Below are 25,381 nucleotides of genomic sequence, written 5' to 3'. Positions count from 1 at the left end.
CTGTTGCTTAGATACTTTCTTATCCACTGAAGCACCTTACCTTTTACTCCTGCCTGTTGCTCCAACTTTTGTAACAGACTTTTATGGGGTACTGTGTCAAGACTTTTTGGCAGTCCAAAAAATACAATCTGCCCACCCTTCTTTCTTGCCTAATTTTTGTTGCTTGGTCATAGAATTCTATTGAGCTTGTGAGGCATAACTTCCCTGAACCCATTCTGGTGGTGTGTACAAAGCTATTGTCCTCCAGATGTTCTACGAGCCTTTTACTCACGATCTCCATCACCTTGCATGGTATACAAGTTAGGGAAACTGGCCTGTAGTTCAGTGCCTCTTGCCTTCACCCTTTTTGTATAGAGAGAAACTACATTAGCTGTCTTTCAGCTTTCCAGTAGGTCTCTTGTTTACAGTGACTTGTTATACACCATAAAGAATGGTGCACTTGGTGCATCTGCACTCTTTTAGTATCACAGTGAGATTCTGTCAGGCCCAACAGCCTTTGTCACATTCAGCTCCAACAGATTCTTTTTACTTCATCACTGGTGAGTTCAAATTTCTCCAAGGTTGCTTAGTTTGCCGCCGCCTCATTTAGGGTAAGGGCTTCTCCTTGTTCTATTGTGAAGACGACCTGGAGTCTCTTGTTCTTCTCACACCTCCTTGTTATTCTCTGTGTATCTTTTCTCCCCTTTTCTCAATTTTATCACTTGCTCCTTCACTGTTGTTTTCCTCCTGATGTGACTGAAGCAGTTTTGGTTGGGTCTTGGTTTTACTCGCTGTGTTATTTTCATACTTCCTCTCTGCTCCTCTCCTCACTCTGAGGTACTCATTCCTGGCCCTCTAGTATCTCTCCCTGCTCTCTGGTGGTCTGTTGTTCCAGTAGTTTCTTGTGTGTATGTTGGTTTTGTATGTTAATGCTTGTGTTTTGAATGTTTTTAATGTGTTATGCTGAATTATTATTTTATTTGTATTTTTTCTATTATAATTTTATGATTGTTGTTTGTGTATGCAGTGTGCATAGTATTGCATACATGTTTGTATGTACGTTATTGTCAGTCAAATGTTGTGTTCTTTTCATGATGTAACCATGTTGCTTGTAAATGTGTGTGTGTGTGTGTGTGTGTGTGTGCATTCCTTTTGCTTGCTTGTGTTTGAAGTTAAGCTCTAGATGTTATCTAGAGAAGTTGGCAAGTTGGTGAGTTGTCATATGGTGAGTGATACAGGTCGGTTCTGATGACTGGTGATGACAAAGATGTTAATATATGTGGATACTGAATCCAATCTATATAGTTTGTTCTGCCAGTGAACGATCTTTATTGGCTTAAAGTTTAGTTGGTTAATTTATCCTGCTCCTCTTCTCCAAGAATGCATGTATAACTTGGGTTAAATGCTTGGAAAAAAAAAAAAAAAATCTGCTCATGTAAATAACTTTTCTGTTGTAGATAATCGTATTTTCCTTCTATTAATAATACTGTTCTTTATTTTTAGTTTATGCCGCAAATTCTTCAATATAGAACAAATAATCAACAGGTCATAGTTCGTCCGTCATTTGATGTAATATCCTGGTGGTTGTGGTGTGGAGGGCAGCCATTTGACCCCGAGTGCAGAGTTGTCTGTTATTGAAATTAGGGGCATGGCGGTCTAGTCGGTGTCAGAATGGTGTGTCGGATTTCGCTAGCTTTGGCTCTGCTGCCATTTGCTTAGTGTGTGTGTGTGTGTGTGTGTGTGTGTGTGTGTGTGTGTGTGTGTGTGCTCACCTATTTGTTAACCTCTCTTCGTCTTTATGACCAAACAACCAATGCTATAGCCTTAGAAATGTGCTAAAGCTGCCCATCATAGTGAGGAGGGGAAGGGGTGTAGTGGATATTGGGGGGGGGGGCTGAGTGGAGAGAGTACTTACCTATCAATATTTACCTTTCAGTGACTACAGTGGCGTGAGGTCTAGCTCTCTATGCCCCACTTATTAGCCGTGTTGTACTTGTTGCTTTATAGTTTTAACTATTCCGACGTTCATATTCTTTGTCGAATCTGACCTTAAAGTTGTAGATAGAGGGGGGCTTCTGCAACTACTAGTATCAGTGCATTCCACCTATGGACTAGCCGTACAGGGTATGAGTGTGTCTCCTAACATTACTAAAAATTAAAAAAAATTGTGTTTCCAGCTTCCACTTAAGTGCTCTCGTTCGCCTTTGTTTAAATCGGCTGTTCTTGTTGCCTTTGTCCACTTTGTTTCCTTTATTCCCTTTTTTCTATTCCACTGTATTCTATTCCCTTTATTCCACTTTGTCTATTCCCTAGGCTAGCCTAGTCTAGCCTTGCCTTGCCTTGCCCTGCCCTACCCTGCCCTTGCCCTGCCCTTGCCCTGCCCTGCCCTGCCCTGCCCTTGCCCTTGCCCTTGCCCTGCCCTGCCCTGCCATGCCCTGCCCTGCCCAGCCCAGCCCAGCCCAGCCCTGCCTTGCCCTGCCCTGCCCTGCCCTGCTGTGCCTAGCCTTGCCCTGCCCTGCCTTGCCCTGCCTTGCCCTGCCCTGCCCTGCCCTGCCCTGCCCTGCCCTGCCCTGCCCTGCCCTGCCTTGCCCTGCCTTGCCTTGCCTTGCCTTGCCTTGCCCTGCCTTGCCCAGCCCTGCCTTGCCCTGCCCTGCCCTGCCCTGCCTTGCCTTGCCCTGCCTTGCCTTGCCTTGCCTTGCCTTGCCCTGCCTTGCCCTGCCTTGCCTTGCCCTGCCTTGCCTTGCCCTGCCTTGCCTTGCCCTGCCTTGCCTTGCCTTGCCTTGCCTTGCCTTGCCTTGCCTTGCCTTGCCCTGCCTTGCCTTGCCCTGCCTTGCCTTGCCTTGCCCTGCCCTGCCTTGCCCTGCCTTGCCTTGCCCTGCCTTGCCTTGCCCTGCCCTGCCTTGCCTTGCCTTGCCCTGCCTTGCCCTGCCCTGCCTTGCCTTGCCTTGCCCTGCCTTGCCTTGCCTTGCCCTGCCCTGCCTTAGGTAGATATCCTTTTTTTTATTATTATTATTATTGTTATTGTTATTATTATTATTTTCTACCACAGACATGGCCAGACATTTACAGTGCTAACTAGCATATACAGTATACATTTTCTTCTGTCCTCCATGGACAGGGTTAGAGCAGTGTTAAACATATAGTTCAAGGGTTTATTGAACACTCGACCACAAAGTGATTCGGTGCTTTTAAAATGCTAAGCTAACCTACATACGTAAATACATGGATACACAGATTTACGTATGCCCTACATAAAGTGTTTGATGTGTCTTTTACATAGTGTCATTAATGTACATTCACAAAGGTGAAATGTAATTCTGATCAGCTTCCATATATACTTTATACCCATACATATACATACACACACACACACATACATATATACACACACATGCATTCACATACATTTGTCTCATTTACTCTGACAGGGTGAGGTAGCTGATAAAGAAACTAGTGTGCAATTAAGCACTTAATCACTGAAGGTGATGAAGGTGCTTTTACAAGCTCAGGTTATATAGTTACCACATATATATACATTGTATGATTGATATATTACATGGTCAATCTTGGATACAAGTCCAATATATCATGAAGTGTTCCAGTACTCATATAGTAATTACACAGTTCAGCATACCTTAGCCCAGGAGGGCGAAAGTCAGTCAGTATGGGACATTCTACAATATAATGTTCAAGAGAGTGCATGTTTTCTCCAACCCGTTCTCGCAAATTCGTAAAGTCAATATTGACTTATTAACTACGTGCATAGGTGATCTAAACATAATAGATACCCTTAAAAAGATTCATAGAAAACACCGACCTTACCTAACCTTGTTAGTATCTTAAGATAAGCATCTTATTGCTTCGTAATTACAATTATTACTTAACCTATACCTATTATAGGTTAGGTAATAATTGTAATTACGTAGCAATAAGATGCTTATCTTAAGATACTAACAAGGTTAGGTAAGGTCGGTGTTTTCTATGAATCTTTTTAAGGGTATCTATTATGTTAAGTATGTCACCTATGCACATATTTAATAAGTCAATATTGACTTATTAAATTTGCGAGAATGGGTTGGTTTTCTCATGCATGCATCTCTGCATGTTTTTTGTGCATGTAGATATCCTTGTGTGCATTAAAAAAGAGAAAACATAAAACACTGCTTACCGATGTTTGGGGGAAAAATTGTACATTATAGTTTGATCGTAGTGAGGTGAAATGTTGACATGTTCTGAGGGATCATTTCCATGTTAACTACTTGTAATTGATTCCTCCTCAACACTAAGGTCTTCAAGGTCCTTAAAAGTCCTTGCAATTTTGCATGCCTGAGTGGTTTCTTGCATGGGCATCAGTCAGTGGTTGGTGATGCACAAAACATAGTGGCCATCTTTTTATTAAGGCCCAGGAAGGAAACTATAGGGGTTTCTGGCCTATTTCCCAATATGGAAAATAATTGCCAGTGGGACTTCTGAATATTACAGGGCACATGTGGCCTCCCGCAGGTGATTGGAACACAGGCACCTATTGCAAGGGTGATGGGAGCAGTTTAAGGGTTAAGAAGGTACAGATTGTAGGCTGGTGTTATATGTTGCAATATTCATCTAACATGGGCTGTGTGGATTACTTGAAAGTGTCATGATGTAGGTTTCTAAAAGGCATACTGAACTAATTGGTAATAGTAATGTCTTCTCTCAGACATAATAACATAGGATCAAAACCCACACTTGTGTATTTGTAAAATTCATGTAAGGAATTTACACCAAGTCTTTTGCACTTCCCGAGTGCTTTGTCAAAGTCTGTGTGTGTGGTTAAGACGAGACTTGCATCTCAACGTCTACTGAGGCTGCTGTCCTCGTGGAGAGGGTTACAAGGGATAGCATCCAGATGAACGCCTCTATTAATAACTCTAGTTCTCAGACTAGCAGGATTACAGGAAGAACACCTGACCATAATGCAGTAGAAGACATTACCGCAGGTACATAGAAGTCGGGACTAAGAGGTGACATGGTCAGAAGGTCGAGAAGGATAAGAGGATTGCACCTGGGGTACCAGCCTCATTAGACGACGAGATGTAAGTCTCGTCCCCAAACCAACACACTTAGACCTTGACAAAGCACTCAGAGTGCAAAAGACTTGTGTAAATTCCTTACATGAATTTCACAAATACACAAGTGTTGGTCTTTATTCTATGCTGTACTAATGTATGCCTGCTTCCCATTTGCTGCTGATGTTATTGTACTTTGTGTAACCCTCTGGTATTAGTGTTGGGATTATAGCCACTCCCAAATCATTTTCTTTCCGATTCCTGTAATTGCATTTCCCTTGTGATGTAAATGCCTCCTGGTCTCCTTTCTCCATTACCTACCTACATTACCCTACACGTGTTGGGTGCATATTGCATCAGTGTCCTATAAAATACTTATTGTGTTAAGTGTGTGATGGTGGTGGTTTATCATTCAGGGCGATGATGATGCTGAGTGGACTTCGGAAAGCCTGTTCAAGGAAGAGTTTGAGTTGGACTTGGACGAGGACAGCTACGAGGAGATTCGTGTTCCAGACTTTGGCATTGGTCGTCAGGGGCGCTTCATTCACGACTTCAAGTTTGTAAGTTTTGATGCATTTACAATAATCCTTTGGCATTTACAGTACTCTATTAGTATGATTATGGTGCACCCTGTTGTTGAGGCCAACCTGAACTCATTGATCATGATTAACTTAGTTTACTGTTGGAAATATTACTAAATTCTATCATTTTAATAATTCCTGTTGTCGGAGACAAGAAGACTGTATAGAGGCTTATGGACCAACTATTGACTTTTTCCAGCCAGAATGCAACATGCAATCGTCACCTAACTCTGGGTACCTATTTAAATGCTAGGTAATTACCTAAGTGCATTTACAGGATGAGAGCTACGCTCGTGGTGTCCTGTCTTCCCAGCAATCTTTATCACATAATGCTTTGAAACTACTGACGATTTTGGCCTCCATCACCTTATCGCTTGGCTTGTTCCAACTGTCTACCACTCTGTGAAAGTGAATTTTCTTATTTCTTCCACAGCTTTGTTTAGTTAGTTTAAATCTATGACCTCTTGTTCTTGAAGTTCCGGGTCTAAAGAATGCTTCCCTATCAATTTTATCGATTCCTGTTACTATATTGTACGTAGTGATCATATCGCCTCTTTTTCTTCTATCTTCTAGTTTTGGCATATTTAATGCCTCTAACCTCTCCTTGTAGGTCTTGTCCTTCAGGTCAAGGAGCCATTTAGTTGCATGTTTTTGCACCTTTTCCAGTTGATGTGCTTCATAAGACATGGGCACCATACAACTGCTGTATATTTCAACTTTCCAACTTTGGTCTCACAAAGGTTGTGAACAATTTCTTTAGTACTGTTTAGGACTGTTACCATAGACTCGAGTCAAAGCATTTCAGAGGCTGGTGGAATTATATTAGTTGTACTAATTTTGACTACCGGTGCTCCCTTAAACTACTTGACTGAGGTGTGGTTCTGTTGAGTAATCCATGACCAACTACTCCAATAGAGCGAGCTGTACACTAACACTGTTGCCCCCCACACGGCCTGCAGCCCATGTCCAGTTCAAACTGCCGCAACAATAAGAGATGTCGTGGTGTCTTGTCGGGACAAACCTTCCCAGGCTCGACTTGCTTCATGTAACATTTGTGGGAAGAGCTTCATGTAGGGTACTTCAGTTATGCAATCAAACCCTATTGCAGTATCTGTTGGCGATTATCTCGCAACATCTAAATGGATCGTGTGAACAGCCACCTCGAGCAAGGTTATACAAGCTACATGTTTTAAGTGAAGTGCGTAATTGAGAAGCGCATTGATGTCAGCGGGCATGATTGTGCCCGTGCTCTTTTCTTTCAACGGACGAGTAGTCCATCTTTTTGAGATGATACGTGTTGACCACAGTTATATTTCAACTACCAGTATATATTAGGTAAGTGTTTTGATTTGTATTCTATGTATATGAACTAAGACTTGAAGGGAAGGGGTGGGTATTCTTATCGTTAAATATACACGATATTGTTTGTGTGTGCATTTCTACCATGTTGTAGATAACCGAGAGACATTTTGCTTATATTTTTTGTACTGATGAGTGTTCATCCGTTCATTTTACCCGCACGTTTACAATATTTTACATGTAAATATAAGTTGTGTAATATTGAGGGTTGTTTGAGGTTGCTTACCATTACAGTGTATATAATATGATGATATTCATCAGAACACGACTGGCATCATTGATCTCACCTCTGGCCGCTGCTACGTCATGGCCCTGGACCACAGCCATGTTCTGCCTCCCCGTACTCTCCTGGATCTCATCAAGAAGATGTGGATGGGTACGTGTAAACTATAAAATCTTGTTCATGTTAAGGATATAATTATATTTTTGAGAGATTCTTTCTGTAAAGTTATATTAAGAGCATTTCATGGATTGTTGTTGTTTTTTTCTATTAAACTTGCCACTGTCTGTGTGTATATTACTTCTGTAAGGAATTGAATGGGACACATTCATGAAAACTTATACACCTGGCATGATTTATTAATTTACATAAAGTAATTCTAAGTGGCTATACATATTTTGGAACACTGCTTCAGTGTTGTGTATGTTGCATTTTTGGTTCATCAGACACCATCTATTCTCATGCATTGTGTAACGTGTCAATTACGCAGGCGAGGAGTCACAATAACGTGGCTAAAGTATGTTGACCAGACCACACACTAGAAGGTGAAGGGACGACGACGTTTTGGTCTGTCCTGGACCAAAACGTGTGTCAATTATGGCAGTATCTATCCTCGTGTAAAACCTGTATTGGGTAGAGAATTTGGTAGTCTGGTAGGTAGATTCTCAAGGTTCATGTTGTATTTTATTAACATAATTGTCTTCACTTAGTGAGCTATTAAACCATAACTAACTCATTTACATTATCTGATGGTTGGTTTTCTGGGAGGGCTCTGTGTGATGTCTCCCGGAGCTATCCACCTGGACACCCCCATGCCTTCGGCACCCACACCAGGCTTTCAAGTAATGGTTGCCTGCCGGAGACCAGTACCAGAGTCTGTCTCACTCAATAGAGTGAAGGGGAATCTAATAGAAGCCTAGGTCAACCCAGGCCAAAATCACAAAATGCTCCAACAGATGTAGAATGCCCTGAAGCAAGCATTTGCGTGGAAAATATTGGTAATTATGATACAAACTATGTACATACTCGTCCAGAAACAACAGGTGGTTAGTAGCCATTGGTCGCTGCCAGATGGCATCCCTGGCCACTTGGGCGTCCCAGCCAGCTGCCCCAGTTAGTCATGCATCCGGTGCAACCGTGTGTGTGACTAAAGGTATATTCTTCTAGTTGCTGCTGGCATTTTCCATGCCTTCAATAATGGTATCTTCCCCAAGAGGGTTCATGAATTTGCTCCCTTCAGTTTCTTCCTCTTTGAGGGTCCTTACCTCAGGTAGTGCTGGTGCTCTTACTCCTCTGGGGCACTATATGGGTTTGTTTATGGCTACTTGGCTTGAGTGATGGCTTTTGCATCCCTGCACATGTTCCCTGGTTAGAAGGTTCGCTTGAATATCAAGGTTTATTGCCCAGTGACTGGATCCAACTGAAATTGAAACAAGTTTGAGGTAAAATACACACAAAGGGATGAGGTAGCTCAAGCTATTCTCACCCCGTTCAGTACATCGTGTTAATACATAGATATACATCACAAGCAATAAACGTATTACCGAACATTCTGAGAGATAAACATAAATTTTCCTTGATCCAACTTGTTTCACCAGATTGGTGCTATTGTCCTCCGTGTGTGATGTTTCTGTCGGAAGTTTGGAGCATTCCGTGGAGTCTGGCTGGCTGTTTGTAGTTTTTTGAAGGTGTTCTGCAGGTTTGGTCCATGCTGATGAAGCACCTTGTCTCTATCATTCTGCTTCTTGTGCCGTTTTCATCTCTAGGGGCTGCAAAGTTTGTCACCATTGGACCGCTGTCATCGCTTGAGCCCCCATTGTGGTATGTGGCTTGCTTTATAGGACAGGGCTTCCTATTTTTCTTTTTTTAGCATTGCCTTCTGTGTGTTTTGGGGACCTTGTGTTGGTCGTCTGCAACATCCAGCAGTGAGCCTGATTCTTCCCATGGGCTTTCTGTAGTTTCTGGTGGAGAGGTCTCGAGAGTTGTGGAGGGTGGGGGGTGATGTATGTTCATGATTAAAGAGCCTGGTGGAGTTTTCCAATATTCTATTGCTGTTTGAGTTTGCTGTGGTCACCTTCCCTCTACCTGCCATTGCATTTTTGTCACAGGCTGGTTTAAGTTTTGTTTTTTTACCCGTCCAGGTTTTCTTTGTCTTTTCTTTGCTGCAGTGTGGGCAGACATGTTTCATTTCCTGTTGATGGGCTGGGATCTTGCTTGTGATAGACTTGGCCTCTTTTGAGTTTGGGTCTATGTTACCCTTAAACATTTCCAACTTTGTTGAGGTCTGGACTTCTTAGCATCAGTGACAGGTGTAGGCTCTTTTGCCAGCAGTAGTGAAGGTGGAGGCTGTTCCCAGGCTGCTTATCCATCTATTACAAGTCAGTCCCCGTGGTGTAGTGATTAAGACGCTCGCCTGGCGTTTTGCGAGCGTTCTGTCCTGGGTTTGTATCCTGGCCGGGGAGGATTTACTGGGCGCAAATCCTTAACTGTAGCCTCTGTTTAACTCAACAGTAAAATGGGTACTTGGTTGTTAAACGATTTTTTGCGGTGTTGTATTCCAGGGAACATAGGATTAAGGACTTGCCCGAAATGCTACACGTACTAGTGGCTGTATAAGAATGTAAGAACTCTTGTATATATAAATAAATAAAGAAAAAAAAGTAGTGGACTTCTTTGCGACTTGTTTGGCATGTCGGCAGGCTGTGGTTTACCACGTACAGGAGTAAGCTTGGCCACTTTTACCCCTCATGTCTGCTTTACCCCTTTCTCCTCTCCTGTTCCTGGATGAGGTGATTGCTTGCTTGCTATGGCTTCTCCTGGTTGAAGTAGGTGTTATGTGGTACGTAGTTTCTGGGCTTTGGCACTGCCTTTGACTTTGGGCTTTTGTTGTTTATACCTTTGATGGGGGAACCGTTGAACAACAACTGGCCGCCTCCTCCACAGGGTCATTGTGGGTTGGGTGATCGGGTGGTCGACCTGACAACTTCCCAGAAATCCAGCACTGAACATAATGATCACCTCTTTCCTGTGGGTCCTTCTAGTTCTTGTCTTTCTCTCTTCTTGTAGTATTTGTAGGGGGTGGGGGGGATATCCTCTGGGTGGTGCATGCTAGAGGCAGCCAGCTAAGACCCAGAATCACCAGATCCTACCATCTGGTGGTGAGCAGCAGTGTTGCTAGCTGCCTGTTGGTTGTGGACGAGTTACCATACCCGGTAGTTTGTACTAGGGTTGCTAATACTTTACACGCAACTCCTTAATTTTTGAGGGACTACACCTTGCTGATTGGTTGTGTTTTTGAGCCTGGGATGAGCTATATACATTCCCAGTCTCTCCTCGTCTCCATTGAGGGGGAAGAAATTTTGTTACTACTGCACCTCCAGTAGGCACTCGTGATTTGAAAGAGCCTGGTGGGGGTATCTAAGCCTTGAGGGGTATACAGGTGGGTAATTCGGGGAACCACCATAGCGATCTTGGCCCGATCCTGATAGTGGCTTTAGGCATTGTATGTACTAGCTCTATCTATAAAGCCAACAAACTTTGTAAAATCTCTTTATGTATGTACCTTACCTAAATAAAAATTATTATTATTATTATTATTATTATTATATTATTCGTTACGTTCAACTCTGGATTTTTTAACACTTTCCTGGATTTTCGACTTGGACTTACGGGCGGTTTCCCTAACCGCTTGTCGGATCACGACGTAAATTTACGGACAGTGTTATATTGGGTATTTACTACTCGATCGACTTGGGGTTTGTATGAATATGTTTGCCATTAAATTTTTGTTTTCTCTAATAGGCACTGTGCCTATTTGAGAAAACGGCAATGTATTGTAACTTAGAGGAGAGACTATTGAATTGGTGTCACAACGATGGTAATCGCGCACTCCACACACTCTTGTGTTGGCCGCGATCATGATTCTACATTTATATGCAATGTCTGTGTAGAGAATTTTATTCCGAACACTATACAAACAAAAAAAACGGAGTGAATCAAGTATAAACTTGATAAAACATGAGCAAAGTAAAAACTTTTTACGCTCACGTGTAAAAACACGCGTAAGATTCATGTAAGATTTTATTCGCCACAAATTTATTTGACGCTCTGTTGGCCAATTCTACCCATGTTCTTATAGAACGTTCTATTGCGAACACATTGCTATAAAAATGAAATACGTAGCTCGAGAAATAATGTCATGACAGTGAAATAAGTATAAACTTTCAAAGCGCTGCATCACAACAGTGTTGTCGCTGCTGAAATCACGGCTAACGCTTCGCCCAGTTCCACACTCGTATGGAACATAATTAGACATTGATAGGCATATGTCTGGGTGGGGAATTTTATTGCGAGTTCAGTGATATCAAAATAAGCGCTGTAGGATGACTGTGAAGCTGGTAACAAACGAAAGAGTATGAACATTTACTTCCTGTTTGGGTGTCACGGCGAGTCATCTTCGTGTTTATTTACTTCGTGGTGGGATACCAAATGCTTGGGTGACATTTTATGCATATGATCTTGTAGAGAATTTTATTGCCAACGCATTGATACCAAAATGAAAAACGTAGCTCGAGAATTGATGTTAGGAGCGTGAAAAGATTATAAACTTTTTTGTGTTTACGCTTGAGCTCCCAGAACGCCACGCGCACAACCCGCTTTTTTTTTCCAGCTAGTGCCGCGCGCACTAAAGTGTTAACTTCGTTACCATTCATTATTAGCATTTGTTCCCCTCTTGTGTAGTGTGGGAGGATCAGCCCGGGGAATAAGTTGAACAATATAGTGTGTGGTTATGGATATTTAAGAGTAAGATTATACATAAATTGTTAAAAGTAAGGTTATACATAGATATTTAAAAGTAAGGTTATGAATATTTAATATAAGATAGTTTAGCCCCTATTTATATTCATAAAAAATCACTTGCATTCGTTGCATCATTCACATTACGTAGCAACATTGATAAACAAACGCCAGTAGTCATGTACACCAGTGCCTCACTACTTCTTAAGATTCGCACCAGGGGGAGTGTTTGCTGTAAATTGCTGTATTTAGTACAATGTTAAATCCTTACAAACTACTTCTAGCCAACCTTGTTCCCCACCTTTGTTTATCAGTCAGTTCCCTGCTGCCTTGCATGTGTGACATATCTAGTCATCTTCCTGGCATTCTTCTCTTCCTATCCTCAGATTCACTTAAGAACTCTCTTAACCAGTCAGCAATCGTACATTTGTCATCTTCCTGGCATTCTTCTCTTCCTGTCCTCAGATTCACTTAAGAACTCTCTTAACCAGTCAGCAATCGTACATTTGTCATCTTCCTGGCATTCTTCTCTTCCTGTCCTCAGATTCACTTAAGAACTCTCTTAACCAGTCAGCAATCGTACATTTGTCATCTTCCTGGCATTCTTCTCTTCCTGTCCTCAGATTCACTTAAGAACTCTCTTAACCAGTCAGCAATCGTACATTTGTCATCTTCCTGGCATTCTTCTCTTCCTGTCCTCAGATTCACTTAAGAACTCTCTTAACCAGTCAGCAATCGTACATTTGTCATCTTCCTGGCATTCTTCTCTTCCTGTCCTCAGATTCACTTAAGAACTCTCTTAACGAGTCAGCAATCGTACATTTGTCATCTTCCTGGCATTCTTCTCTTCCTGTCCTCAGATTCACTTAAGAACTCTCTTAACCAGTCAGCAATCGTACATTTGTCATCTTCCTGGCATTCTTCTCTTCCTGTCCTCAGATTCACTTAAGAACTCTCTTAACCAGTCAGCAATCGTACATTTGTCATCTTCCTGGCATTCTTCTCTTCCTGTCCTCAGATTCACTTAAGAACTCTCTTAACGAGTCAGCAATCGTACATTTGTCATCTTCCTGGCATTCTTCTCTTCCTGTCCTCAGATTCACTTAAGAACTCTCTTAACCAGTCAGCAATCGTACATTTGTCATCTTCCTGGCATTCTTCTCTTCCTGTCCTCAGATTCACTTAAGAACTCTCTTAACCAGTCAGCAATCGTACATTTGTCATCTTCCTGGCATTCTTCTCTTCCTGTCCTCAGATTCACTTAAGAACTCTCTTAACGAGTCAGCAATCGTACATTTGTCATCTTCCTGGCATTCTTCTCTTCCTGTCCTCAGATTCACTTAAGAACTCTCTTAACCAGTCAGCAATCGTACATTTGTCATCTTCCTGGCATTCTTCTCTTCCTGTCCTCAGATTCACTTAAGAACTCTCTTAACCAGTCAGCAATCGTACATTTGTCATCTTCCTGGCATTCTTCTCTTCCTGTCCTCAGATTCACTTAAGAACTCTCTTAACCAGTCAGCAATCGTACATTTGTCATCTTCCTGGCATTCTTCTCTTCCTATCCTCAGATTCACTTAAGAACTCTCTTAACCAGTCAGCAATCGTACATTTGTTCAGCATGCCCAAACCACCTTGCTTCACTCCTAAATTTTTTACGTTAATAAAAATTTCAATTTCATCTCCATCATATTTTAATTCCCTACTTTATTCTCGTAACACCTTTCATGCTTCTCAGATTTTCCATTTTTCACGTTCTCACTACACCATCGTCTTGTATTCACACACACACACACACACAGCATACATTCATGTAGGTCCTTTGCTGCATCTATTCCTATTATGATTGTTGAAACTGAAGCTCTCAGCCCAAATCATAACTTTGGACAAGATCCTTTTATATCAATCATACATGCCAGGTATTTATTAACCCTCAAACTGCCCTGGGGTATTGTCTTTGTCATCCACAGGCACATAATAAAAAAAAATTGTCTTTTTATAAACTTGTCAATTTGTGTTCCCTGATCATGGGAAAAATAATAAAAAAAATCATAAGTGGCATATTTTGGCCGCAATAGGGCGGGGAAGTCTTGCAAAAAAGAGACGTTGAGAGACTGGAAGCGTCGGAGGCATTCTGCTTCGCCCCAGCTGTCAGGCGGGAGACGCCACAAAGATATAATTACCTAATTATTTCAGTGTGTCTGATTTTTTTCTTTGTTTTTTTGCTGTAATATTATTCAATAGTGTGTAGTGTGATATATTTATATAATGTGTAAATCATCGCTGTACTCAAAATTATGGTGTGCATATTATCGATTCAATTATGTTCATAAAACAATAAACAAATACTTTGTCGATTATTATACTGTATACACAAGTTATATATAAGCATCTGCATATTTTGTTCACCATAACGAACCACTAAGTTGATATTGAGTCAAAAAGCAGCGAGGTATGGACACCACATCTGCCAGCCAGTCACTCACCGCCACTCCCTCCCTCAAAAACTCCTCACTCGCCAACATCCTCCTCCCACCATACTGTTTTTGCTTTTCTTCACTATATACACACATTATATATAAGTATTTACATGTTCTGTTCACCATAACTGTTCATCTAAGCTGGTATAGTGCACAAAGAGCATAGTGGCTACCCTTACTCAGCATGACAAGTAATGCAGATGTCGCCATCTCCCTCACCAAAATGGCTTCTCCCAACACTCCTTTGTTATTACACTATATATACACGTTATATATATAAGTATCTACATTTGTGTTCACCATAAGGAACCACTAAGTTGATATGCTGTGTCAAAAAGCAGCAAGGAGTGACCACCACACCAGGCAGCTAGCCCCTGGCCGCCACTCCCTCCCTTACCTTACCTGACTCGCCAACATTCTCCTCCCACCATACTGTTTTTGCTTTTATTCACTATATACAGACGTTATATATAAGTACAGTATCTGCATGTTTTGTTCACCATAGCGAACTACTAAGCTGGTATAGTGAGTTCAGACAGTAAAAGGTGGTCACACAGTCAGCAGACAACTCTACTTCCCTCCCCACCAGGGGAGGGAGGGCTCTTTCCTCCCACTACAGTGCTAATTATCACCACACTTCTCCTATTATCAGAATCCTGGTTATTTTTATCATAGTCAGGGATCTACTGTAATACTATCATCGCTAAATAATAGCATGTACGCACACATATATTTTGACATTTTTAGGTGATGCTGTGGTCACAGGCTGAACAGCAGTGCTGTGAGCTCATGCTGCAGGCACCAACTTTGGTGGCTCACTCAGTACCAAGGCCTCCCCCCCCCCCCCCCTCACACCCGGGAATGTTGCCCATGATTTAATAAAAAAAAATGGCGTCTGTTTACAAGAGTCCTAAGGAAGATAAGGTGAACCCCACCGATCCGCGGGCCATTTAAATCTTGCGTAGTACTCCAACATGTCACATGATGTGATGCGCACTTTTGCGTATGTTACTCAACACGTCATATCACGTGTTGTGCGGTTTAAGGGTTGAACTGATTGACCACTTCCAGCACGTTGCCTTTCAAACGTATTCTGTTTTTTTTTTTGCCGTATGCTTTCTCCACGATACACTCCACACAGCTGTCCCTTTGTGAGGGGCTCTCGTACCTGAATCTTTGGTAGCATTTGTATGCCTTTTTTTCTTCTTGCATCCTTGTCTTTAGTAGACATTTGTTTTGGATGTCTCGTCATCCTCAGAAATAGCCCGTAAAAAGTTAAGGGCATCAATATTGAAGCCTCTAGTTATCCCTGTCTTAGTTTTGCCTCCTGTCATGTTCTCTGCTTTTAATGTCTGATCCATTCCTGAAGTAATTCTTCATTTTCATGGTGTCTTAGCCAGTGTAAAATAATGTTTTCCTTGTTTTTTAATTCAAACTATATTGCATAATTTATTCATAAATGTTGCTCTCACTGTTGACCGTGTTCCCAGGAAATACTGTAGAACCAGTTTTCCATTCATGGAGACTCGAGATGCCATCCCACACGATAAGTACTTCACTTCCATTTTATTTCATTGATTTTTGTACGTGTTGAAAATGTGTGTGCGACAGGAATACGGGCGAGTGAGAGTCGGTACGTGAGAACACGGTGGGGGGGGGGGGGACAAAAACGGTAAATATTAGAGAGCACATGAATCATGTGCTCTGATGAACCATGTGTCGTTTAGGGTAGTTGGCCTAAATCATTGATATTACTGTTTTAATAGACACATTGTCGTCTCGTTTCTGTTTACAGGCTACTACAATGTGGATACTCAGGTTGTCCGTGAAACTATGCGTGTGGTCTACCCACCCATTGAAGACTTGGAATCTTTTGGAACACACATTGCCAAGTATTGTGCCAACTTCTCCACCTATCGAATGGAACGCATTTACACCCCTGGTAAGTTAATTGTCTCAAATTACAAAGTATTGAGAAACGTGCTGGCAAAAATTGAGTACAGTATTTGTTGGTCGTGCCATCTTTGATGCCCGATGCCTTTGAGAATTTTTCCGCCTGATGTGCTATGGGCATTTGTCAATCACCAAAACCTGTTGTAACATGACCTATTATACCATGTATTTAAATTCTTTTTGATTAAGAATTATTATTAAAAGCCACCTCTGCAGTAGTTGTGGTAACATTTGCCTGTGCTTTTATTCCTTGTTCTCAAGTTTGACTCCCAGAGGCTGAGCATGGCTGCTTGAGTGACCGGTACCGTCAACAAGAAGGGATTCAATTTTGTCTTTTTATTACTTTTGATATTCTTATGGGGAAGGTTCTTGACCCCCTTAAGAGAGTAATTTGCCATCTTTACCTTATTAGTTATAAATATATAATAAATAAATAAATAAATAAATAAATGTTTATTCAGGTAAGGTACATACATACAAGAGATTTTACAAAATTTGATACTGTTGTAGATTTCTAGATAGAGCTAGTACATACAATGCCTAAAGCCACTATTACGCAAAGCGTTTCGAGCAGGAAAAATATTAAAGACTAAAACTTAATACTAATCGAGTTTAAAGTATAAAATGTGCTGTAGAAGCATGACAAAGATTATTTACTACTGTACAGTAAGTACTTCTAAATGTGAATCGTAAATTATCCTGTCAGAACTAATATCCCATCCTTCTACTTTCCCACACCAGAAAAAGTCTAGGTAATCCTCCTGGGCCCTCTTAATCTTTGTTTAGTCATTCAGTAAGATTGGCCTCTCCTTGTTGCCTACTGGTACAAGGTATATGGGTTTCCTTATATTTTAACTTGTTTACATTTGCAACTTCCACCAGTCCACATGCACTACGGTGCCTCTATATAGGTTGTACTTGTCCACCTTGTCTACTCACCTCAGTATCTTGAATGTAGTGATCATATCTGTACTACATCTCTCATCTTAGCTTCTGAGATTGAGTTATCTTAATTTGCCCTTGTAGCTTGGCCCGTTGATTCAGGCACCAGTCTGATTACAAATCTTTGTTGTTTTTGTCATTTAGTTTTTGTGAGGTGCAGTTTCCACACACACACACACACACACACACACACACACACACACACACACACACACACACACACACACACACAAAACAAAATACAAATCAACAAATTTGTACAAAATGAAATCTTTAGGGAACCAGATACAATAAGAATTCCAGAGAACAACATAGAACACATAGAGGTGTCTAGAGACGAAGTGGAAAAAATGCTCAAGGAGTTCGGTAAGAACAAAGCAGCTGGTCCAGATGGAGTTTCACCATGGGTTCTGAGAGAATGTGCATCTGAGCTCAGCATTCCACTTCACCTGATCTTTCAGGCATCCCTGTGTACAGGAATCGTAGCAGACGGGTGGAAACAGGCTAACATAGTTCCAATCTACAAAAGTGGCAGCAGGGAAGACCCCCTCAATTATAGACCTGTATCATTGACAAGTGTAATAGTGAAAGTATTGGAAAAACTAATCAAAACTAAATGGGTAGAACACCTAGAGAGAAATGATATAATATCAGACAGACAGTATGGTTTTCGATCTGGAAGATCCTGTGTATCGAATTTACTCAGTTTCTATGATCGAGCCACAGAGATATTACAGGAAAGAGATGGTTGGGTTGACTGCATCTATCTGGACCTAAAAAAGGCTTTCGACAGAGTTCCACATAAGAGGTTGTTCTGGAAACTGGAAAATATTGGAGGGGTGACAGGTAAGCTTCTATCATGGATGAAAAATTTTCTGACTGATAGAAAAATGAGGGCAGTAATCAGAGGCAATGTATCGGAATGGAGAAATGTCACAAGTGGAGTACCACAGGGTTCAGTTCTTGCACCAGTGATGTTTATTGTGTACATAAATGATCTACCAGTTGGTATACAGAATTATATGAACATGTTTGCTGATGATGCTAAGATAATAGGAAGGATAAGGAATTTAGATGACTGTCATGCCCTTCAAGAAGACCTGGACAAAATAAGTATATGGAGCACCACTTGGCAAATGGAATTTAATGTTAATAAATGTCATGTTATGGAATGTGGAATAGGAGAACATAGACCCCACACAACCTATATATTATGTGAGAAATCTTTAAAGAATTCTGATAAAGAAAGAGATCTAGGAGTGGTTCTAGATAGAAAACTATCACCTGAGAACCACATAAAGAATATTGTGCAAGGAGCCTATGCTATGCTTTCTAACTTCAGAATTGCATTTAAATACATGGATGGCGATATTCTAAAGAAATTGTTCATGACTTTTGTTAGGCCAAAGCTAGAATATGCAGCTGTTGTGTGGTGCCCATATCTTAAGAAGCACATCAACAAACTGGAAAAGGTGCAAAGACATGCTACTAAGTGGCTCCCAGAACTGAAGGGCAAGAGCTACGAGGAGAGGTTAGAAGCATTAAATATGCCAAAACTAGAAGACAGAAGAAAAAGAGGTGATATGATCACTACATACAAAATAGTAACAGGAATTGATAAAATCGACAGGGAAGACTTCCTGAGACCTGGAATTTCAAGAACAAGAGGTCATAGATTTAAACTAGCTAAACACAGATGCCGAAGAAATATAAGAAAATTCACCTTCGCAAATAGAGTGGTAGACGGTTGGAACAAATTAAGTGAGAAGGTGGTGGAGGCCAAGACCGTCAGTAGTTTCAAAGCGTTATATGACAAAGAGTGCTGGGAAGACGGGACACCACGAGCGTAGCTCTCATCCTGTAACTACACTTAGGTAATTACACTTAGGTAATTACACTGGTGGTGGTGTGTTTTAGTACAGCACCTTTTAGTTTGTTTTTTTTCCAACACACTCAATGATCAAATTCACTTTTGAAATTGCTTGTGAACCTGTTCCAATTAATAATTTACATTGCTGTATTGTGCCCAGAATTTTTGAAGGTAATGGGGGTCAATCCAATTAACCAAACGTGATGGTTAATCAAGAACCAGAATTTTCTTTACCTGGATAACTGAAGAATCAAAAAATGGGGATATGGGTATTGGGGAGGGGGGGGGGCTCCTCTGAACAGTACTTGCCTTTGTGTCGGGAGATTGGAAACGAGACCAAGTTCGGAATCTTGCGTCCGTACACTGACTCGTGGCAATAACCAGCATTGAATGTAATGAAATGCCCCTTTCTGAATGAGCCGGGGAGGGGGGGGGGGCGCTCTGAAGCTACATTGTTGATATGGCTTCCCAATGCTTAGCCACATCAGTCATTAGGCTTAATGGCAACTGGAGACCAGAGCCGGAACCTGGTACCTCTGGAAGAGGCACAGGGAGCAGGGGATTTATCACCCCTCACCAAGAAAGCAGACTAAACTCAAAAGTACCCAAACAGCTAGCAGTCACTGCAAAAGAATCTCCAAAATGGTTAATAATGAAACAGCGTGTATTGCCAAGCTGGTGTCCCATATCATTGTATATGATATGTGTATGAGTGGGTTTGGGTGGTCATAAATAGGAGCTGCCTCGTATGGGCCAATAGGCCTTCTGCAGTTACCTTTATTCTTATGTTGTTCTTACGTATCTCACATTCAGTCCATTGCTGATGCGCCACGAATCAACCCGCCTGGAAGTTGGGTGGGAGGAAGGGGGGGGGGCAAGAAGGCCACTGTGAATGACACAGAAAGGGGTGTTGCAGTACATTCATTGCTAGTTTTCTGGAGAAGCCACTTTGTGGCTCCCTAAAGAGAACAGGGTTCAGGGTGGCTAACAGATAAGGAACAAAGGGACTTACCAGAGAGGGAGAAGCAGCAGCTGCAAAACTCAAAGAAGAAACACTGGCATGGAAAACCAAGCCCAGGGCAACACATGTCTAAATGGGACTAGGAACATAGACCAAATACCTAGCCACCATGACCTTGTTAGATCTCCAAACCCCCCAAGCCTGGATATCAGCTCACATTATTAGCAAAAACTGTAGCCAAACCCACAAACTTACGAGCATCGTGAGCCAGAGTTTAGACCGTGCAGACTGGCTACCTTTTATGACACTGTGGATGACCTGGGACATGTGCGCCCTGGAAAATGGTCCTAAAGGGGACTGGATTGACAAACTGTGTGTGTCCACCAAAGCATAACAGGTGTTATGCAGGTAGTGATGAACTGCCACTACAGAACTTGACAAATAATGCACACCCGGCTGGATAAAGCAAGCATCGGTTACCAAGGGACCTCTCCGCAAGCCAACATTCTCATTCTTCGCCAGAAAAGGAGGAGACGGTTGCAGGCAAAGAAACTGGCCACCAGGACCTAAAGAACAGAACCCATGCCTGCTGAGGAGAGTATGACGTTCCCCAACCCAATAACCAGAGGCAGTAACCAATAAGAACAATGCCTTAACCCTTAAGCTGTGGTTGTCATCTGTTGACAATCCTAAGGGACTACATTTTATCATCAAAAGATGATTTAAACAATCATTGTCTGGGTTTTAGATGCATGATGCAAATATGGATATAATGGCTCTCTGTGGATGTAAATAAAGAAAAAAAAGTGATAAAACAATTGGTGAAATATGTGGGGATAAAACAGGAACCGTTAGCAAAGTCAAGCGCTAGGCATTGACAAGTACCAGATGCAGCTTTGCAGAGTGCCTCCACTCACTGAAATGATAAATATTCACTTATTTTCATTTTTTTTTTACGTTTTGCATATAAATTAATTTTTCTATAATAAAATCTTGCTTTTCGTGCATAGGCAAGTATGACCATTTTTCCATAGCCGCTGTCTAAGGGTTAAGAAAAACATTGGAAGGTGCATGTATGAACTGAGAGGAAGAAAGAAATGCCAACTCTCAATCTAGAGACGAAGATGATTCAGGAGGAACATAAGCTGGTCGGAGGTGAAAGAAAGCACATGACAAGTTGCAAAATGGCAACAAGGAACTATTGACGCCGAACGCAAATGAAACCGGCCCCTCCAAAGCTGCATGATAAGGGGCAACAGTATTAGACAAGAGGTGCAGATCCACAAACATTTAAGGTGAGGGAAGAAGCATAACTTGGTTGACTGGCAAGATAGGGAAGGTGAGAAGTTACTCTTCACACATCAGCAACAAGACTGAACGTGGGATGCCAGCTTAGCCATCGGCTGGCACTTTGGTGCGTGTGTCCTGGGGGTCATTTTTTCTTATTAATCATTATATTTTGTGTGTTGGCTGTTTTGGTGTTTTTTTTAATGAACCAAGCAGTTGTTTGGTGGTTTTTTTAGTCTTTGTGTGAGGGTGATTGTAATAATGGGCTTCTTCCTGCGCCTATCAAAAGGGGGCCAGGTTCGGGTAGACCAGTATGACTCCAATGACTGATGTATTGGGAAGCTTTAGTAGCAACATTAACTTCAAGGAATTGTCAGATCTTCCCCAGAATTAATAAGATATGGTCTTAACATATTGTTATACCCATTAGCACATTGTCTTTTGGAATACTGTACAATCTACAATATTCTAAGATTTTTTTTTCCATTATACTTGTAGCACCATTAACCGGTGCTATAATTTTTGGCATCAATGTCCATAGACTGGTAACTTTTCCATACAGCATTTACAAAAATAGTATGCATTTCTTAATGTTAACAATAATTTATGCAGTAATAACTGTGATTGCAATTCTGACAGAAGGGCGAGTATTGAAATGGTATCTTATATTTACAGACATGAAGAAGCGCAGTGTAAGTGAAGGCACAGAGATAGAATTTGTGGAGTTTGCCGGCAAAAAGATCGTCCAGTTAACAATTCGGGACGACGGGAGCAAGTCTCAAGATGAGGAGTGAGGCGTGCGTGAAGTAACCAGGTAGTACTGTACAACACCTCCCCCGAGTAAGCAGGCCAATCACACCGCTTTGCTCATATGTATTAGTGACGAGAGAATGAACGAGCAATAATCGAGTTTGGCGAAAGTGTGAGCATACAGTGCAGAGTTTGTGCTGAGGAGGCCTTGATACACTGGCTGGACTCCTTATGAATGTTACCGTACCTGTACGAGATTTGTAAGTTTCATGTAAATTTGTAATGACATTTGAAAGTTTTTAGTTCATGTGTTGGATAAGCAAATTACCAGAAGGCATTGTTGTTACTATTAAACCACTTAAACAACGATAAAACACCCAAGACAATAAATCTCTATCGAGCTGGAGGATGATACTTTGACTGGCCTTTTGACATGATGTATTTGACTTGCGTAGAAAATAATAAATAGGTAAACTGTCAAAACCTCCAGTATTTGTTAATGCATACTTCAATATATTCTTTTTCAAAGTTTGGATTTTAAAATTAATATACTAATATAGGCCATCTAGCAGAGGAACCTTTATGACAAAAGAGCAAGTCAAGTGTACAATTTAATTTCCTTTCATTGTAGACAAAATTTTGTATAAATATTTTAGGAGTATTGGAGTATACTTTGTATTGACTTGCTGGTCAATACTTGAGTAATGTCACTGTGGAGTTGACTTATAGCTATGAACTTAAATATTTTCAACACTGGAATATTGCGCAAGTCCCAAGATGTTTCGTTGTGGTTAAAGAGTATACAGGTTGTCTGCGGATGGTTGTGTCGTGTTAGAGGCTTTGTATGATTTTTATCTCGGGATTTTGAACTCGAATCTCAAAATCTTGAGGCAAGTTACCAATTTATGGATGATTTTTTTTTCTGGGTATTGGAAGATTTTTGTCATGACTGGTTGGAGATTTTTGAATCATTGGTGCATGTTGACAAAATATATTCCCACTGGGAATTCTTAAGTAGAATTACTTGATTACTGAACTTATTTTTGAACACTAGTTAAGGCAGAGTGCAGTGTACTACTGACTTACCTAATGTGGCGTGCAGAGAGCCTCCCGCCATTGTAATAATTATTCAGTGCCACTGGTGTGTCGTGTTCATTGGAAATGTGCGTTTTTTTTCTTGATTTAGATCCCATTTGTAGTTGTATTTATATTATAATTGTCAAACCACGTCACACGTCGGTGCAGTGAGGGGGAATATTTGTTTATATATTTATTATGGGTAAAATGCTATTAACAAAATTTTTGAAGATATTTGAGTATATGGAGAAATTATCAATAATTAGAAATAATATATACAGTAATTTGAAGAGAGTAAGAACTTTTGAAGGGAGTAAGAGCTGGTGTTTAACGTGACGGGAGTACACTGCATTGTAGCGTAATTCTCCAACTCAGGTGTATGATGTCGAGTTAGAGAGTTGATTAAATGATACTGTTTGTGTAATTCTGTGTAGTGCCATTCTTGTTGTATTTAATATAAATGTTTGTTTATTTTAAGAATTTGGGCTCTATATCAATGTTTTCCATGGCCACCCATACTCAGAGTATAATCACCTGGCCTGGACTGTTCTTTTTCAGTATATTAGCGGTTTGTGTGGGGAGTTAGTAACAGTATTAAATTGTTTAATTAGGTATGCTTAATATTTTTTGCCACCGTACTCTTATGTAGTATCAAGAAATACAAATGTGAAAGGTCCAGGTTAACTTTGGGTTGAAGTCTTACATTATTCAAGTTTAGTTTTTAGTTTTGCCAAAGATTGTTTGATGCATATCACAGAATAAAAGACAGTTCTTTCCTCGGGGAAACCCTAGATACGGTTGTGCTTCAGCTGAAGCGCACTTGCCGAAAACTTCACCTATGTTATTTATAGAAGTTACTGAATTATATACTGTAAGCAAGAGAAGCAGTTTTAAATAAATACTGACATGATGAAGTTAGTTTATTGCATATAAGAATGAAAAGAGCATCTCCTTCACGAGTCATCCGTTGTGAATTGTCATTTGGAAAGTTCCGTTTTATGGGAAAAATTGGACGTGGCCACAGGTGTGCGTAGACGTGGGTGATGTAGGTTGTGTACCTGCTCAACGGGTGTGTGAAGACGTGACGATGATCTACACGAGACTTATGAAATTTTTTAATTTTGATTTAGCCCCAAAGTTGGCTCATTGCTGAACGAGAAGATGGCTAACAGAGCTGTAAGGTCCTCGCTCGTGTTGAACATTGGCTTGTTGAGAATGTTAGTGTTATCTAATGCCATTATTAAAGTTACCTAAAGCCATTATTGCTGTAATGTAATTTTCATTATTTTTTGTAAACTTTTTAATTAAGAGTTATATTAAATATGAATTAGGAAAATGTTATATATATATAATATATGTGTGTGTGTATATATATATATATATATATATATATATATATATATATATATATATATATATATATATATATATATATATATATATATATATATATATATATATATATATATATATATATATATATATATATATAATAAATAAAATATTTCCCTTGCTCCAGAAATTTTGCATTATACTGTATATGCTATATATATATATATATATATATAAAAGTCAGATATAATATTTTACTGGTATGTATAGAGATACATAAACTCTCTTGAACTGTGTGTTCTATTTTCTCAGTTAATCACAACTGTTGTTTGTATAAAACAGCAGAGCATCAACCAGCTGGAGAGGTTGAAATAAAAAAAAAAGCTTTACATGTCTGTGCTTTTCTAAAGGAGATTTGCCAAATATCGAGATTTGTATAGTTAAGTTCGTGTCCTCTTGAGCTTTCAATTTACGGAGCATTTAAATTCGGTCATTTATAAGCTTGACTGGTAGCGGTATGGGAAGATATTTAAAAGTAAAAAAGATTGCATTAATTAGTTGATTTTGTGTGATGTTGACAGGTCTCCTCCCTGGCTTTCCCCTCCAGCAAATTTCATCCCAGGGTGTAGAACATGACTGCTCTATGGCTGCCCTCTTAACTTATTTTCCCCTATAAACTTTAGATAAAATTGATATGACCACTTACAGGAATCTTATATTGTAAAATGATTGTTATATCTAACTATTG

The 25,381-nt window shown here is 40.5% G+C and overlaps 1 protein-coding gene across 1 annotated transcript in view; it reads left to right on the top strand.

The window, feature by feature from the left end:
• Nucleotides 1-24,563, top strand: part of LOC123770454 (integral membrane protein 2C) — a 55,033-nt gene extending 30,470 nt beyond the window's left edge. The window contains exons 4-7 of the mRNA XM_045762301.2: nucleotides 5,441-5,584; nucleotides 7,226-7,340; nucleotides 16,257-16,403; nucleotides 22,150-24,563. Of these exons, the coding sequence (XP_045618257.1) occupies nucleotides 5,441-5,584; nucleotides 7,226-7,340; nucleotides 16,257-16,403; nucleotides 22,150-22,268 (525 nt within the window). The 3' untranslated portion in view covers nucleotides 22,269-24,563. The remainder of the gene's footprint in view (nucleotides 1-5,440; nucleotides 5,585-7,225; nucleotides 7,341-16,256; nucleotides 16,404-22,149) is intronic.
• The last annotated feature ends 818 nt before the right edge of the window (nucleotides 24,564-25,381 follow it).

The sequence above is a fragment of the Procambarus clarkii genome, chromosome 46 (assembly GCF_040958095.1).
Source record: "Procambarus clarkii isolate CNS0578487 chromosome 46, FALCON_Pclarkii_2.0, whole genome shotgun sequence".
NCBI classification, from domain to species: Eukaryota; Metazoa; Arthropoda; class Malacostraca; order Decapoda; family Cambaridae; genus Procambarus; species Procambarus clarkii.
This window is presented reverse-complemented; position numbering and strand designations above follow the sequence as displayed.